Source organism: Nematolebias whitei, chromosome 8, assembly GCF_014905685.2.
Source record: "Nematolebias whitei isolate Nwh7 chromosome 8, NemWhi1, whole genome shotgun sequence".
NCBI classification, from domain to species: domain Eukaryota; kingdom Metazoa; phylum Chordata; class Actinopteri; order Cyprinodontiformes; family Rivulidae; genus Nematolebias; species Nematolebias whitei.
Window position 1 is genome coordinate 25,620,450 of NC_056505.1, and position 16,634 is coordinate 25,637,083.

At 40.1% G+C, this 16,634-nt stretch overlaps 1 protein-coding gene across 1 annotated transcript in view; it reads right to left on the reverse strand.

The window, feature by feature from the left end:
• Positions 1 to 1,030: 1,030 nt before the first annotated feature.
• trpm3 (transient receptor potential cation channel, subfamily M, member 3) overlaps positions 1,031 to 16,634 on the reverse strand; it is a 95,597-nt gene continuing 79,993 nt past the window's right edge. Inside the window, 8 exon segments of the mRNA XM_037680670.1 lie at positions 1,031 to 3,011; positions 3,164 to 3,296; positions 3,522 to 3,715; positions 5,134 to 5,284; positions 10,129 to 10,303; positions 11,978 to 12,229; positions 12,772 to 12,900; positions 15,335 to 15,475. Of these exon segments, the coding sequence (XP_037536598.1) occupies positions 1,382 to 3,011; positions 3,164 to 3,296; positions 3,522 to 3,715; positions 5,134 to 5,284; positions 10,129 to 10,303; positions 11,978 to 12,229; positions 12,772 to 12,900; positions 15,335 to 15,475 (2,805 nt within the window). The 3' untranslated portion in view covers positions 1,031 to 1,381.

Genomic DNA, 16,634 nt, shown 5'->3' on the forward strand with positions numbered 1-16,634 from the left:
ATGTATATTTAGTAGTAATCCAATATTTCTTTATTTAACATACACCTTTTTTAATTTAATGTCGAATGCATATACTTGTCAGCTTATTTCCAAGCTTTAAAAAAATTTAACATATAGTGCTTTTTTTAAAAAGAAGTCTCCGTGGTCTGTACACAATTTATAATTAGGGCAGTCATCTATCAACTACTTTATCTTATAGTCGTGTTGCTGTGATTTGCTTTGGAAGTGAAAACAAATAGATATAATAAATGACAGCATTGGAACAAATGGAGGACGGATCCAATAACTGGATGTAAAATGTAACTGCAAAAGGATAACATTGCAAGACCCAAAGAAGAAAACGACAGGAGAGATAAGACTAAGAGATTTTTCTTCTTCTTTTTTTGGTGTAAGGTTCAAGCAAAAAAATATGATAACATTTCCCATCAGCATCTGCCAAGTAAAGGATAACACATAAGCTCACAGCGCCCTCTTGTCCTCATCATTTGCAATTGCACTTGTTAAAGCTCTGGAATCAGGCATGAGACATTTCTGTGTAGTGAGTTTCACCCTAAACAACTTATAACGCAGACCACCTTTATGCACTTATAAGCTGTTGTTCACCTACATGACATAGTGTATTCAGACATTAGAGAAATGACTTCACTGAAATGTGTTTCTTTCCAGCTGTGCTGACAAAGTTACGCCCCGAGAAAAGAAATGACTGAGTCGGGCATTTCTTCTCCAATGGTATGAAACAGGAACAGAAAAAAAGGGTGATATTTCCTTAAAAGGTCAAACTTGTACTCACGTCAAAGATGAACTAGAGGTAAGTTGTTGCCATGTTACAGATATGAAGCTGCTCCAAAAATCTGCTTTTCTCAAACGGCAAGTGATGGGTTGTCACTTTTGCCAAAATACAAAATAACGTGATAAATCTTGCTTCCTTCTCCTTGACTCGTAGATGAGACAGTGTCTACGGAATAGCACAAGTAGGAATAAAAGTGTACGAGTATTACAAGTGTGATTGATATGTGATACATCTCAGTGACAGATGTGGACTCAATGTAAAGTAGGTCAGTGGAAGACATACAAGACGAAAACACCTTCCGTTGTCATAACATCCCACTGTAAGTTTGCTACAAGAGGTATAAACTATTCTAAATTCATAGCTCTTTGTTTCGACAGGTTTACGTAGGAACTTCTCATTTTTCTCATTCGTGGCTCAGGATTAAGCTGTCCTTCAATGCTGAGTGTGAATAAACCTTTCTAATGTAAAATGAAAGGGAATAAAGTGTAGGCATGGTACAGATCAGCATCTACAGGCAGCTTTATCTTGCTGTCACCCTCGTTGTTTCAGTTTTCCACCCTAACAGTGTGTGAGTGCACTGGTGTGTCCTTGTCATGTGTAGTTTTGTCTCTCAAAGCTGCGGAAAGCTGAAGGAGCAGCCAGCTTCCTTATGGACAGACTGTCAGTCTTGGCTGTTTCAGGCCTTGCTCCAGACTTGCTCCTGAGGAAGGGGTTTCTGTGTCCAACCAGACCTCGCCCCATAGGCCCAGGTCCCCTGTCTGCTCCCAAACCTGGTCCCCTCTCCATCCTCTCACTCACTGACAGGCTCTTCCGGTGCGGAGGGGCCAGTGTGAGGGAAGGATGGGAGTCATCTGAAGAGCAGCTGTTTGCTCTCTCCAGCTTGGAGAAGGGGGAGCAGAGAGGGGCTCCACTGGGCCCACCAAGGCCCCCTATTCTAGGGGTATCAGAGGCTGGAATCAGATTCTCAGGGTCCTCTGGATCAGACTCTGTGTGACTTAGCTCTGCCTCTCTCTCCGGGTGAGAGGAGCTGATGTCTGATGGTTTATCAAAGGTGAATGAACTGGATGTCCCAGGTGAATGTGAACATTCTGCAGGAGTGTATGGAGAGGAGACACAGCGTGTATCAATGCAGTCAGTGATGCTGGTGTACTCTGCAGCCTTTACCTGAACCCCTGCCCCCAGTCCTCCATAGCAGCCTCTTGGCGTGAACATAAGGCTGTGGGACTTGACCAGAGGAGGTTCGTCCAGGAACGAAGTTCCAACTGTTGAGAGGTAGCGGCTGCTCTTCGAGCGTTCAAGCAGCCCTGCTGAGGGAGGTGGAGACGGTTCCAAATCCCAAGGAGGTAGGGTGGTGTCTGGTAAGAGGTGTGCTGAACATAACGACAAGTCAGCAGCTGCGCTGTCCTCAAACATAGCTCCAGTTGTTCCAGTTGTTCCACTGCTTCCTGCTTCGCCCTCCGAGTGCCTGTCGCCCAAACCGCTAGTGGCAGTGCTGCTGTACTCACGGCCTCCAGGCAGCATCGTCTCTAAGGTATCTGACTGCACTGAGGACACTCTCTGCAGAGGTGGGACCACACGAAGAGGGGCAAGAAAGACCTCTGTAGGTCCCACCTCCTCAGAAGTTGAGACATAGATATCAATGCATGACGATGGACGGTGCTGCTGGGAAACCGCCAGCGTTGCCAGTGGGAGGGGCTTAGACTCCTTGGTGGCGGCAGCTGAGGACACAGATTGTGAGCTGTTGGCTCGATGGAGACTAAGTGAACGCTCCTTGAAGAAGCTTTCAGCTCGTTCAGCCCCACTTGCACGTTCAGCAGTACGCCCACCTCCAACATAAAACGAATGACTCCTTGTCCGTGTAGCCATGCTAGTAGGAGAAGGAGGGGACATGGAGCCCTCAGCTGTTCCCTCCAGCGCCTCTTGGAGGCGGTAGGCATTCCCCTCAGTGCTGTTAAAGCTGCTCTGACGGAGGATGTATGCTGACTCTTGGCACTCAGCTTGGCGGAGTATATATGCGGAGTCTGTGCAATCAGATGAAGTTCGGGAACGGGCTTTGCTGACCTCTACCCGCTCAACGCCTGTCACACGCTCCAGTGCAACAGTGATTCGTCCAATTAGCTCCTCCATTTGGGCCAGACGAATGTCAACAGTCTGTAATGATGCTTTCATGAAGTGCTCCCTCTCATTGACTTCTTCCAAACGCATTGCCATGTTCTCCACCCTGATGGAGAAGAGGGAAACAAAACTATAACAACTACAGTAAAAGCCACTATGTGGGGCTTGTTGTCTTCTACAAATAATAAAAGACAGAAAACAGTCATTTAAGTACAGTGTGTGTGGAAGTTAGATTACAGTTATGTACTCATGTCTGACCTCTCAGATGTAACTCTGATCCTCTCGTCATTAGATGAGTGAAATCTGTCGTCTTTCTCTCTGAAGTACTCTTCTATGCATTGTTCCTCAAAGTCATGAACTTTCTTCAGCTCATCCTCTGTGATAAAAAGCTCTGTGGAAAAGAAAGTTTCGAGAGGTTTGGTTAAATTGTCATGTTTCACTATTGTTCGTATAAAAACTGCATATGTTCCAAACTTTTATTTTGGTTGTATGATTGTTACAGCACCACAAAAGATCAATGTAAAAATGTTTCAACACTTCCAATAATTAGAGCTTTAAAAATTGCCTCCTGTTCACGTTCCTTTTATTTCTCATACGATATAAATCTGCCACTCACTCAGTCCATAGTCCCTCTCGTCATCGTCATGCTTGCGCCAGCGGCAACACAGATGCTTGAGGACCATGGTTATGTGACTGAAGATGATGAGGGGTGGAGGAAGGACTGGGCGTTCATGGAAGGTCATGATGAGCTGGTAGCGCTGGAACTTCCACACCTGGTTTGAGATGGACTTCACCTCAAAGAATGTATTACTAAAAGCAATCAGACAGACTCAAGATGAGATCATGACAGATGACATCTTCACAGATCGACAGTGGTGTTCAAAAGTCATGTTTTTGTCATTTACATCCACGTCGCCGGACATATTTTAAGCTTTAAAGTGATCTTGATCGTTTTTTTGAGGCCTTTTAAGGGTTTTTAAAACTTTTTCTTTGGATTTTTGCGACCCATTTTCAGAACATTTTTGTTGTTGTTTTGTTCATAAAGCCATATCCACTCTATTTTATGGTTCAGACATCAAAACGTCCCATAAGAACCAGACAACTTAGAAAATAAATTAAGAAAATAAGCTTTAAGCACTTTGTTGTAAACAGTCTGTCACAAAGATACAATTTATTCCAACGTATTTACTTGAATTTCTAAAGCAACCCAATAATATCACAGTTTGATACATAAAACAGTTATTTAGTTCTGATAAAGTGACTTCCAAAGAAACATCTGCTGAAAAATTGACATATAGTAAATGATTAATTAAAAGCTGAATCATCTCAAGTCTTGTTTCAAGTATCTGATGGATATGAAAGACCATCTTAGCACCAACATAACTGGTTTGTTCCACTTTGGAGTAAGCTGTTTGGGGGAAGAATCAGTTTTGTTGTGTGTTCCCTTGACTGATGAAGCCTTCCAGTTGGAAGGTGAAACATTTCAGCAAAAAAAGAAACTGTCCAGATGACTGACTGAAAACTGTTGGATTGTATACCTGGATTATTGAGCATGGACATTCTTTTGGGGTATCTGATGGATTATTTTCTTGCACTTTTTCTGAAATTTGAGAGACAGATACTTTCATCTACATATATTCTTTTTAGACCTGTCATTTAATGCACACTTTACAATATGCTGTCATGATCAGGTACAAGGACTGGAAGAAACTCAGGAGAAGTTAGCCATATCCACAGGAAAATCTATGCAAAACCTTCAGAAAGCCTGGAAAATTATTGACTGTAACCGATTTAAAAACAATCCAAAATCTGTCATCCTGTGAGTATAAGCATTAATAAATTAAGAAATTATTTAAATATTTTGAACTTTGCTGTATAACAATATAAATCAAGATCAAGTTTATTCTGGACTGTTGGATGAACCAGCTCTTTTACTTCGCTGCTGCGTTAAGACACTGAGAAAATGATCATGTAGATAAATACAAACACAATCATTTGCACAATAACAAATTATAATTACAGTGTGGGAGAAGCTGCATCGTGTCAGTACAAATGGAGAATAACCTAATGAGAGAGGCTTTACAGCTGCTCTGACAGGAGCTAACAAGCAAACATTTTCAAATCTAAAATGCGTTTGTGACTGCTTTGTTCTTTACAGTATATATTTGAAGATATTTTAATTATTTTGTTCTGATAAAATAATTAAAATGAAAATAGAGAACACGTACTTGAACACAGCTATGAGCAAGTTGACTAGCAATATGTTGGCCACCAGCAGATAGCAAGCCATGATAGCTGGGACGATCCAAGCTCCAGTCTTACAGGGTGGTAGGGCCACCACCACACCGTCCTCTGTAGTGATGTTTTGTCCACACGGAGCTACACGTTGTCACAAAACAAACACACATACACATAAATATATAGATTCTGTTTGAAAATGGATTTGAATCCATTTAGAATTATGGTTATATAATAATTTGGATGCATGGTAAATTAGAGACACATGCAGACACAAAGCATACACAGAAAATCAAAAATATATGGTAAAAACCTCAACAAGTTATTAAAAAACCCCAAAATACTTTACGACACATTCAGCACAAGACCACAATATTAAATGAAACAGACAAGCAGATCCAAAAAAAAAAAACAAAAAAAAACTAGGGATGCACAATATTATTGGCATGGTATCGGTATCAGCCGATATTAGTGATAAAGTTAAATATCGGACAACGGCCATTCCATCAAAATAACTCACCGCTATAAAAGATGCTGGTTTTGTATGACAAGGATGCCTGCAGTACCAGCACAACGTTATGACGTCACACGAGCCGTTGAGTTTAGCTTTGTGAAAATTTACAAATTTGCACTGTTCGAGTGTTGTCGTTGTGTTAGAGAGAGTAAATATCATAAATAAATTTGACATTAAACATAATCCAAGTTGAAGTGTTACATCATTTTCAGTCCCCTTTTTGGCATCTGCATTTGATAGCAGGCCAAACTGACAAAGACCATGCAGAATAATGTAGTATTTTAATTCCACAGTAGGTAAAGCTATGTAGTCTCTGTAAGTACTGTAGGTCTAAGGGAAAAATATCGGTATTGGTATCGGCTATCGGTTATCAGCCAAATAAATTTTAACATATCGGCATATCGGATAACGGCCAAAAATCCAATATCGTGCATCCCTAAAAAACTATATAAAAACATACTTTGCAAACAAACAAAATGTATTTTTATGCTTTTGTTCTCAAAGAAGGGTTTCAAAAGAGCGGACACTGTAATGGCAGGGGCTCATGTTCAGAAGTGGGTTTCTGAAAACAAAATACACAAAACAACACATTTGTCATGTGTTATCACAGTCTATGTTCCCAATATATTTAAACGCATGTTTAAAATATATTGTCACAAATGAAAGCCATAGCTTCTTCAGCAATGGTTGATTGCTGTGGGTTTTTCGTTCTGAAATGTGTTTAGGGTACACAGTATGTTTTTTCCATCTGTGATGGTTCAGTTGCTGGGGCTGATCTGCAGAACATTCAGCATTCGTCCTGGCTTTGTTTGCCTTGGAGTTTCCACCTAGTCATGCTCATCATTTCTTGTTGTTTCACACAATGTAGCCCAAAGACAGAGAACTGAAGTAATTTCTTTTTTCTTTTTCTTTATACCTTCAAAAAAATTTGGACTTAAAAACTCTGACAACTGAACCACGTGAAAAAACAGAATAGAAATGATGAAATGCGGATAGTGGCTAGGTCATAGTGTGGTTGTCTGCACTGTATTTTTATATCCTGTGTGATGTGATAATAATATCTGAGTAAATATTAGTGCTCCGTCGTGAAGAATTATGAAAAGATCAGTTTAAATATTTAACATGTGAAGCAGCTACTCCAGTGAGAAGCTTAGCTGGCGTAAAAAGGTGGAGATAATGGTTCATGCGAAACGTGGCTTTATCATGGCAAGGTCACGTCTTCAGGTTAATTTAGAATTAAGCAACAAATAAAAGGAAAGAGGCATCAAGTGGATATCAAATCTCTGATAGCTCCTCTTGATGTGGCAGCTGATTGAAACAAGACCAAAAAATGTGAAAAATACACCTGAGAAGTGCTGCGTTTCTGACCAGCCAAAACTTATCGGAGTAAAGTTGCTTACAGGGTATAGCCTTAGGTCAAGCTACTAGTGGAATAAATTTGGAAAAGAGAGTAGACTCACAGTTAGGCTTCAGATTTACCTGAATTGGTCAATTAAACCCAATACTGACATCCAGCAGTTGACCCAAGATGCCAACACAAGGGCAACTTTAGCCTTACAACCAGGAACCACATGCACACTTTTGTCTCAAGAGACGTCTTGTAGTAGGAGTGGGCATGTCATGATGTCATGGCAAGGATGACGGAGAGGTGGGATAGGTAGATGTGGTTAAATCGAAGTCTATATGTGTAAAATTACTGGGATTTTGACTGCACTGGGCAATGTGGGATGGACCATTGCTACGCCAGGTTCCGTGCGTTCGAAAGTAATTTTCGACCAGCCAGAGTTTTTCATTCAGCCTTTGCTGTAACTTCCTACTATGCATATCTGAAACAAAGAATGAAAACATTATTTCAGATCTCTTCTCTTTGGGCCACTCCTCACATTCTGTGCACACCATCAAATACAGTGCTATACTAAAAGACAACAGAAAAGCACACAGACTCTCAAGACATTTTTCTCACAGACATCTCCAGGTATAAGAAGATATATATATATAAAAAACACATTTTCAACTGATGGTATAAATTAGCTTACTGTAAATTTGTCAAAAACTTAAACAATAAAACAATTCATCTGTCATGTGGTTGATATGCTCACTGACAAAAAAAGTGAAGCACCAGAAGGAATCGTCAAAATAAATCAATTAATTTGAAATAAATTGACACATCAAGGACGGGCACCAGAGTGCATAAGTGGTGGCATCACGAGTGGAAAAATGATGTTGTCAGACAATTGTCAGAACATTTTACACTCAGTCAAAACAGTGGGTGAAGGTCAACACCCACAGAGGATGCCTCATGCAGATGCTTTAGACAGAATTACCAGCCCTTGGAGTTTGACTTGATGAGTGGCGTTGTGGGGGCTTACATGAGGCCAGACGGTCATGTTTTTTATTGCCCAGCATTGGGGTGTACACAGTGGTGTACTGCAATATGCGGGCATACGGAGTATACCCACTGGAAAAGCTCAAGAATTTCAGTATACCCACTTGAAAGTGCCCAATACATGACATATCATTAGGCACGTGTCATTGCTACATTAAACGGCAGTTTGTTGTGTATTTATTCAAATATAAGCATCAGAGACATTTGGAAATGATCAATATGCTGAAAAATCAAAATCAATTGACGATTACATAGCACTAAACATTGTACTTTGGTTTCTAAGTACAGTATACCCTCTACAAAAACGTAGACTACACCACTGGGTGTACAGATGTCACAGTGACCCAATGATGGACCAACTTCCAATTTATGCTCATGAAGATGACACTGTGTCTACTTTTGACTTATAAGATTTAAGTTTTGTTTAATAGTATAGTATATAGTGGTATATATATTTTTTATTTATTTATTTATTTATTTATTTATTTTTAATTAATATTATAATTGACTGTTTGACCTTTCCTTATGTTTCAGGACATATTACTACACTTCCCTACTCTGTTGTTTTTACACCCTCTCTGCTCCATGTTGGTTCATCCAGTTATTGCTGTCATTACCCCGTGTTTTTCTTTTTTCTATTGTCATTGAAACTGTGGGATTTTGTTGTGAGTTGGAGCTATAAACATAAACTAAATGGATGCACAATTTGTACAAGTTCCGGTGGACTAAGACAGATCAAACCAAGAAAGGATTCGCGTATAGTGCACCAGTCATTACAGAACCTAATATCTCTACCTGCCATCTGGATACAGGTATTGGACTATTTACAAACACCCCATGCCATTTTGTACTGTGTCTTGATAATTGGACTCAGCCAGAATACAGGCTTACCGCCCACTGAATAGGCTGCCATCAACACCAAAATAGAAACAAATATGTTCAGTGTGGTACTGTAACTGAGAGGCATGGACTAATGAGTGGCATCATATTGTGTCCAGTGATGAGTATTAGTTCTGCACTACCACACATGATCAGAGTGATTATTTATCAATCTTAATTTAACCAGACAAATCCCACTGAGATCATGGATCACTTTTGCAAAGGAGACCTGGGCCTGGAGGCAGCCTAACATGCAAGTTAGTGCACACAAACAAAAGGAGAACATGCAAACTCCACATACAAATACCCCAGAACCAAACCAGGGACTGAATCCAGGACCATCTTGCTGTGAGGCAATTGATAACCACTAAACCATTGTACTGCTCTAAACAGTGTTTGTGTGCAGTAGTGCCCAGAGACACAGACATAGACACACCTGGCATCAAGGTGTGAGGAGCCCAAACAAATGGATTTAGGTCACTTTTGATGGGGATTCAAAGAACCCTGATGACACAGAGCTACATTAGTTACATCCTGTGTTCAAATATCTTATCTCTCTTGGGACAGCACCCTGGTAAAGTCTTTCAACAAGACAGTCTGTCCACACATGATGCATCTAAGGATTGAGTGTGTCATGTTAATGTCCCTTAAAAGCAAGGCAGACTCCTGGATTTTCCCTCAACTCAAGATAGGTTGGATCCGTTTGGAAGTCAATTCTGACCCAGTGCCAATTTGTTGGATCTGGAGGACCACTGATGACAGCTGTGGATTGACTTGCAGTTGGAGAGGATACAAAGGCTGTACTCTATTCCTCATTGAATCACTGCTTGTATCCAGACCCAAGGGGAGTGACATATCCTAATCCCACACAGAACAAGCAGTGCACCTATACTGCATTTCCATTTGATCTGATATTGTATTTATTGCAATATAGTTGCATGATCACTCAATACATGCAGTTTCATTATATTACAACCTCTCTGTCTGGAACCCAGGGAGGTTGATAAGTTAAGACTCTGTGTGCTTAACTCATTACTACTTTTTTTTTTGTCAGCGAGTGCATCTCTTACAATCCTAAAGTAATAATGAAAATTGTTTAAATAACATGAGCACTTTATTTAGGGTTATTCCTCTGTTCAGAGACACGAATGACCCTCCCACAGATTTATAATGAATTTTATTTATCAGCTGATGCCCAACACTTACGATCAATCTGGTCGGCAAACACTTCTCCGTAGATCATCCAGTAAGGCATAAAGAAGATATTTCTTGCTAGCATCCAAGATGGGTCTTCGTTGGGGTTGAGGATGGCCTGACGTGCCACCCCAAAACTCATCAGCACCACTAACATGATGATCACAAAATACATCATGTCGATCATCTGACAGAGGGATGGAGAAGAGAGGCAGGGGAGGAGTAAAAGCATGGACAACAGTTAAGAACGTTTAAAAAGTGAATCAATGAGGCAAAAGTGGAAGCACAGTAGAAAAAGCTCAAATTAATTATGGTCCATATTTGCATATTTGATTTTAGTCCCTATAAATTTAATTAGATTTGTTTTGGAATGAGGCTCAGACACTGTAATTAAAAGGCATCTAATTTGGTTTAATTTCAGGTTGATTAAAGAGGTGAGAAGGCTGAAGAGCTCACCTTCCCTCCAGGCTAAATTCATCTCTACAAAACGGTGGCGCTCAATAGTGTTGATTAAGACTATCACGTACTTCATTATGAATAGATGAAATGTTTTTTTAAGTCAGATTTTCAAAGCCAGTTTTGGAATTCTGTTAGCTTTATTATTACTTCAGTGTAAACCTTAATTAGGCATTCAAGTGTCAAAAGAAACAACAATTACTAGAGAACACAGCGGCTCTGTATATATGTCATTCATTTACTTCTCCTAAGTTGCACTGACGTTAAACAAGCCTATAGTGATGCAGCGCCACATGAGCCAGTAACTTGACTGACTTCTCTCAGCCCATCTGGTGATTTTCATTTCAAAAGCTTTGTGTCCGGTGGTACACAGTCCACGTCAGAAGCAGTCAAGCATCAGATGGTTACAGATTTGGGTCTGCAAACATAAGGTCGTTTTCACACCTGATAGTCCAGTAGACTCGGTTCGATTGGGGACCAAAATTTGGAACATTTGTTTAAATTTTCAGCTGGTTCGGTTCGCATTCACACTGCACTGAGTCAATTGAGCCAACCTGTTCCCCCCACCCCGACGCCTGTGGGCGCTGCACCAAGAATTACTGAAGGAAACTACACGAAAACCTCTGAAGAAGACACTTCTTCTTCTTCTTCTGGAAATAAAAACAAAAACGGAGTGGCGTCAAATTTTAGCGATTTAAGGATTTCTGTTTCGTCTGTGGCTCATGTGCCAAACAAACATTTTTCAACAATGGACTCAGCATGAGCGGAAGATGAGGCAGAAGACCATGGAGAATGTTGTTTTTCACATGAGGTGGCTGAGACGGCTCCGTATGAGGTATGAGAAATGCACGTTTGTTTTGGTTGTATTTACCCAGAATGCCCTGCTGTAGTCCACGTCCTGCTTTTGGAGTGGTCTCCGGTCCACTTGCATTCATAATGCATTCGAACCGCGCTAGAGTTAACTTCAACTGAACCGAGACCTAGGTTTTTAGGCGGATCAGAGTTCTCTTTTTTTGGTCTACATAAGAGTTCAATTGCGCATTCACACCTCCTCAAACGAACCGGACTTTCTAGGCAAATGGACTAGAGTTTGATTAAAGCGGACTAAACAGGGCTGGTGTGAATGCACCCTTAGTCAAAAGCTCTGATCTTGTACTTGTTGAGATCAAACGATCAAGTTAATAAGTGCATGTGCTTTTTTTAGCTTTATATGTGCATCCCATTTACAAATGATAACTTCTGGAATCATGGAGCTCACTTTTAATATATGTCACTATCCGTCATGTCAATCAAGGTCAGACAGTAAACATATACCAAAGAAGAGTTTATAGTAAGTGGGAACTAATGGGATACACTGCTCAAAAATAACAAACACAGCCAGCTGCCCACCCTTGCATCTTCTCACCATCTTGCCGATCATCATCACGTAGGGACCTAGGTACTTGTTAACTCCAAAGATGTCGAGCAGCCGAATGTACCAATAGATGATGTTGACACAGTAGATGACGCGGCCGTAGCTCATGAGCGGTGGCTCCTGCAGACGCAGAACCATGCCGACAGAGAAAATGAGGATGGCCATGAGGTCTGTGATATTCCAGTACTCCTGTAGCCACACCTTCACCTTCTGCAGCAACTTTCCCGGCTCGGACATCAGGATCTGTAAGAAAGTAGTGAAAGATGCTGAAATGCTGGGCAGATAGGAAGAAGTGGTGATGAACACAAAGAATGTGGATCAACATTTTGGAAAAAGAAGGCTGAAATTAAATGCATTCTATCATAACCACCATAAGAGGGCAGTGTAAATTCATCAATCTAAGGATTTGGACACCTGTGGAAGCATTACAGTGCAGCTGAAAATGATGTGACACAATGATTAATGCATTTCATACACTTACAGTATAAAACCACAGAGTTAGGTTGGATTTATTATTTGGTCACAATGTTTTCTATTAACGTTTTCCCCCCATTGCCACGCCATTCAGTTTTCACCATCACCCTGCTACTCTTTTCTTCATTTTAGCTTCTGATTCACCAATCCATCACTGTTTTCCTCATTTGTTTTGTGCTGATTTATGAAACAAACAGTCTCTAGCACAAAAATAACTAAATTAAACTGTGGATATCATTATAGTTACTCCACCTGTGTTTTGTGATGTTCAGTATATCTATGCATTCACATTTAGCCAGGATCTAACGTACCTCTCTCATTTTTTCAATGCCATTGGTGAAGATGTAAGCGATGACAATCCACTCTTGGGGAGAAGGCCACAGGTCCATCTTGACCAGAACAATGTAATTAAACAACATCAGGTATCCCACATATGCCATCTGCATAAAATACAAAAGCAGATAAAAGACCAAGGTCTTATTTTGTGTTACAAGCCTACATTTGAGCAGTTCACACATAGTGGCACAATGGACATAAATGGAGTTTATGTTTGTTCAATATATGGAAAAACAAACAATGATGGCTACAGAGAAAAATGCTTCTATGATTATTTGCTCAAATCATCTCTTAAAAATGCAGACTGACCCTGCATTTTCCTGCATTTTTTTTTCCATATATAAACTGATATGGAGTGTCTTGCAGTAACTACAGATACTTTTACACAGGTAAGCATCAGATTGTTGATATTTTTTTAAAGAAACCTTTATCTAGCAGATAAAGCAGAAGCAGATAAAGCAGAAGAGGGCCACCTGCATCATGAAGGACCCCACTCATCCAGCACACACACATTTTGCCCCGCTCCCCTCAGGATGGAGGTTAAGGAGCATTTTATTGTGTTTTACACCTGATAGTACGGTAGACTCGGTTTCGTTGGGGACCAATATTCATAACATTTGTTTACATTTCAGCTGGTGTGATTTGCATTCACACAGCACTGAATCAATTGAGCCAACCTGTGTCTCCCCCCCACCTGTGGTGGCGCTTCACCAAGGGAATGACACAAAAACCTCTGAAGAAGACACTTCTTTTTCTTCTTCTTCTTGAAGTAAAAACAAAAATGAAGTGACGTTAAATTTGAGCGATTTTAGGATTTCTGTTTTGTTATTTTCAACAATAGACTCAGCATGAGTGGAAAATGATGCAGAAGACCATGGAGAATGTTGTTTTTCACACAAGGCAGCTGACGGCTTTGTGTGAGGTAAGAGAACTGCGTGTTTGTTTGTCCTGCGCTGTAGACCACTTCCTCCTTTTGGAGCTGTCTCCAGGCTGCTTGCATTCACACTGCATTCAAACCGCGCCAGAGTTCACTTCAACCGAACCGAGACCTAGGTTTTTAGGTGGACCAGAGTTCGTATTTTTGGTCCGTATCAGAATTTGATTGCACATTTGCACCTCCCCAAACGAAACAGACTTTGTAGGCAAACGGACTAGAGTTTGATTAAAGTAGACTGAACAGGGCTGTGGTGTGATGCAGCCTAAGTGTAGAACCGCTAGATTGAGGAACAGCTTCTACCCTGAGGCTGTTGGACTCATGAATATCTAACCAGAATAATCACTGTGAAAAAATCACATCATGTTGCTGCTGATCTGTTTCATGTTGCTGCTGATCTGTTTCATGTTGCTGCTGATCTGTTTCATGATGCTGTGTTCATTCGTGCTCATCTGCTCACACAGACTCATGTTCATGCTGCTGTTCAGCATATTGTTCTTATGCTACTAGTGTTTTATGTATTTTTAGTTAATGTTTTTCTTAGTTCATATCTTAGATCTTATTACTGTTTTTCTTTTACATTTTAATACTTTTGTTGGATGTAACTGGGACCCTGTTTACACAGTTTCTTTCCACCACCACATGTGGTCTGAATGACAAACAATGGACCCTGAACCTTGAACCTTGAATCTATTTTTCCAGTTGCAAGTCAAGCATCTCAGTAACAGAAGTTGGTAAAGTGATTGTAATATGAGTGTCTGATATATTTCCTATTAAATCTCGTAGACACAGCCGGATTCTATGATAAATTGGACTGTGGTTATTAAAAACAAGGCAGCACACCACAGCAGGTGACAGGTATGACTACAATTTGTGTAATGAGTTGAAAGACCACATTCAGAGAGAAAACCAAGCATCTGTTCTTCAAGTCTATTTACTTCAATGTGCTGTCAGGCTATTTTTTCTTTAGGCTGAATGACAAAAGGAGGAGGTAGAGCGAGCAAAACGGGATGAAGCAAACAAATATTTTCTCAGCACAAACAAACAGCTGAAGTCCTTGCCAATACTAAGGAGATGTTTTCACTGGGCAAACAAGTAGAAGGTGTCTAAATGGAGGAAAAACATAAACGTGTATGAAATATTATAAACATGCTTACAGGCAGACAAAACACAAACTATAAATAGAATCGAGATGTTTTCCACTGTGTAAAAGATGCCAGAACATACATATTAAATGCTCACTTCCCCTACTTGGTGTCCCACTCTATAAACTTCAGATCAAATATTCACTCACTGTATTGCCAGAGGTTTTACTTAGTATTGAAGCCACTAAATATATTAGCAGTTTGTGTGAGTCCATTCTTTCTCCTCCCTCATTTTTCTGTACTTCCCTCAACACTTCCCTCATTTCTGCAGCAGTCTCCCCTTTCTCACTTAACTTTAACACCCCAGTGAAGCTGTTTAATGACATGTTGGAACAGGAGCCTAATGGCATCGGATGCTGTGTGAGAGCGGACATTAAGCGCAGATCTTTGCAGATCTATAGTCGACAGAAACAGAGTCCACAGGAGAATGTGGGAGGTGTTGCTGAAGCCGACTCTCACCGTATGAAACCAGAACTTGACAATTGGAGCATTGTAGAACTCGTATATCTTGCGTCCCATAGGGATGAGGCGGTGGCGGCTCTGAACCTCCTCGACATCCTTCTTTCTGGCTGCCTCTGCGGTTACCTTACCCAGCATTGCCTGGGCGATTGCAAGCCCCATATAGAGCGAGGGAGGAGGGAGGGGAAGGTGTGAGGATTCAAAGAAAGGAGAGTGTGGGAGGAAGAGTGTGTGAGGGGGGAATAGAAGTACAGGGGAGGGGTTGGTAGAGATACAAAAAAATAAAATAAAAAGATGGAGATGAAGTTGAAGGTGGAAAGAGATAAAAAAAATAAACAGGAAGAAATAGGAGACAGAGAGCAGAGTTATACTATGAACAACAGCACAGCTTTAACAACATATTCATAGAAGCAAGCGCAGGCAATGTCATCATTCCAAAATGTGAAATGTATGTTTGAGATGGTGTTTGAGTGAAGGCTGATATTGTAAGACAGTAATGACAAAGACACAGACACTCATGGATTGTGTCTCTGACAACAATTAGGAAAGCAGGAGATAGACAGAGAGGAGTAGAGAAAAACAAGAACAGGAAAAAAGACATAGATATCTCAACTCAATCTGTGACACATTTACTTATCCATGAGAGAGGGTTCGGAGCCCATGGTTTTTATGGGTCATGGTCTTAATGTAAAAGCAACACCATGTCTCTGGAGGGAGTTCATCCATGAAATTGTATTGTAAGTCTAAAAATCATTAATGCAGATAAAGAGAAAAAAAAAAAGGTATATCCTCTTGGAAATAGTGATCAAACTTTCTGTCAAATCAGAAGAAAATAAAAGCTAAGAAAATGTAAATGTGCTTAAAGATATATCATTTGTTAAGAATATGGGAAACACAGTTTAGTCCAGGAGGACAACAGATTCAGATGACATCCTTAGGGATGCAACGATAAAACCAGTGACAGAACTGGCTGATTTTAAAGGGATAGTTTGGTGGCAATTTGTAGCTATATTAGTCATCAGTAATTTATTTTGTAATATGGTGCATATTTATATTTAGATTAATGGAAATAAATAAAAAAATACTGTAAATAAATAAACAAATAAATAAATGCATAGAGTTACATACATACATAAACAAATAAATAAACACATGCTGAACATATATACATACATACAAACATGCATACATACATATATAAACAAATAAATAACTAAATATAGTAAATAAATAAATAAATAAATACATACCGAACATACATACATACATACATACATACATACATACCTACATACATACA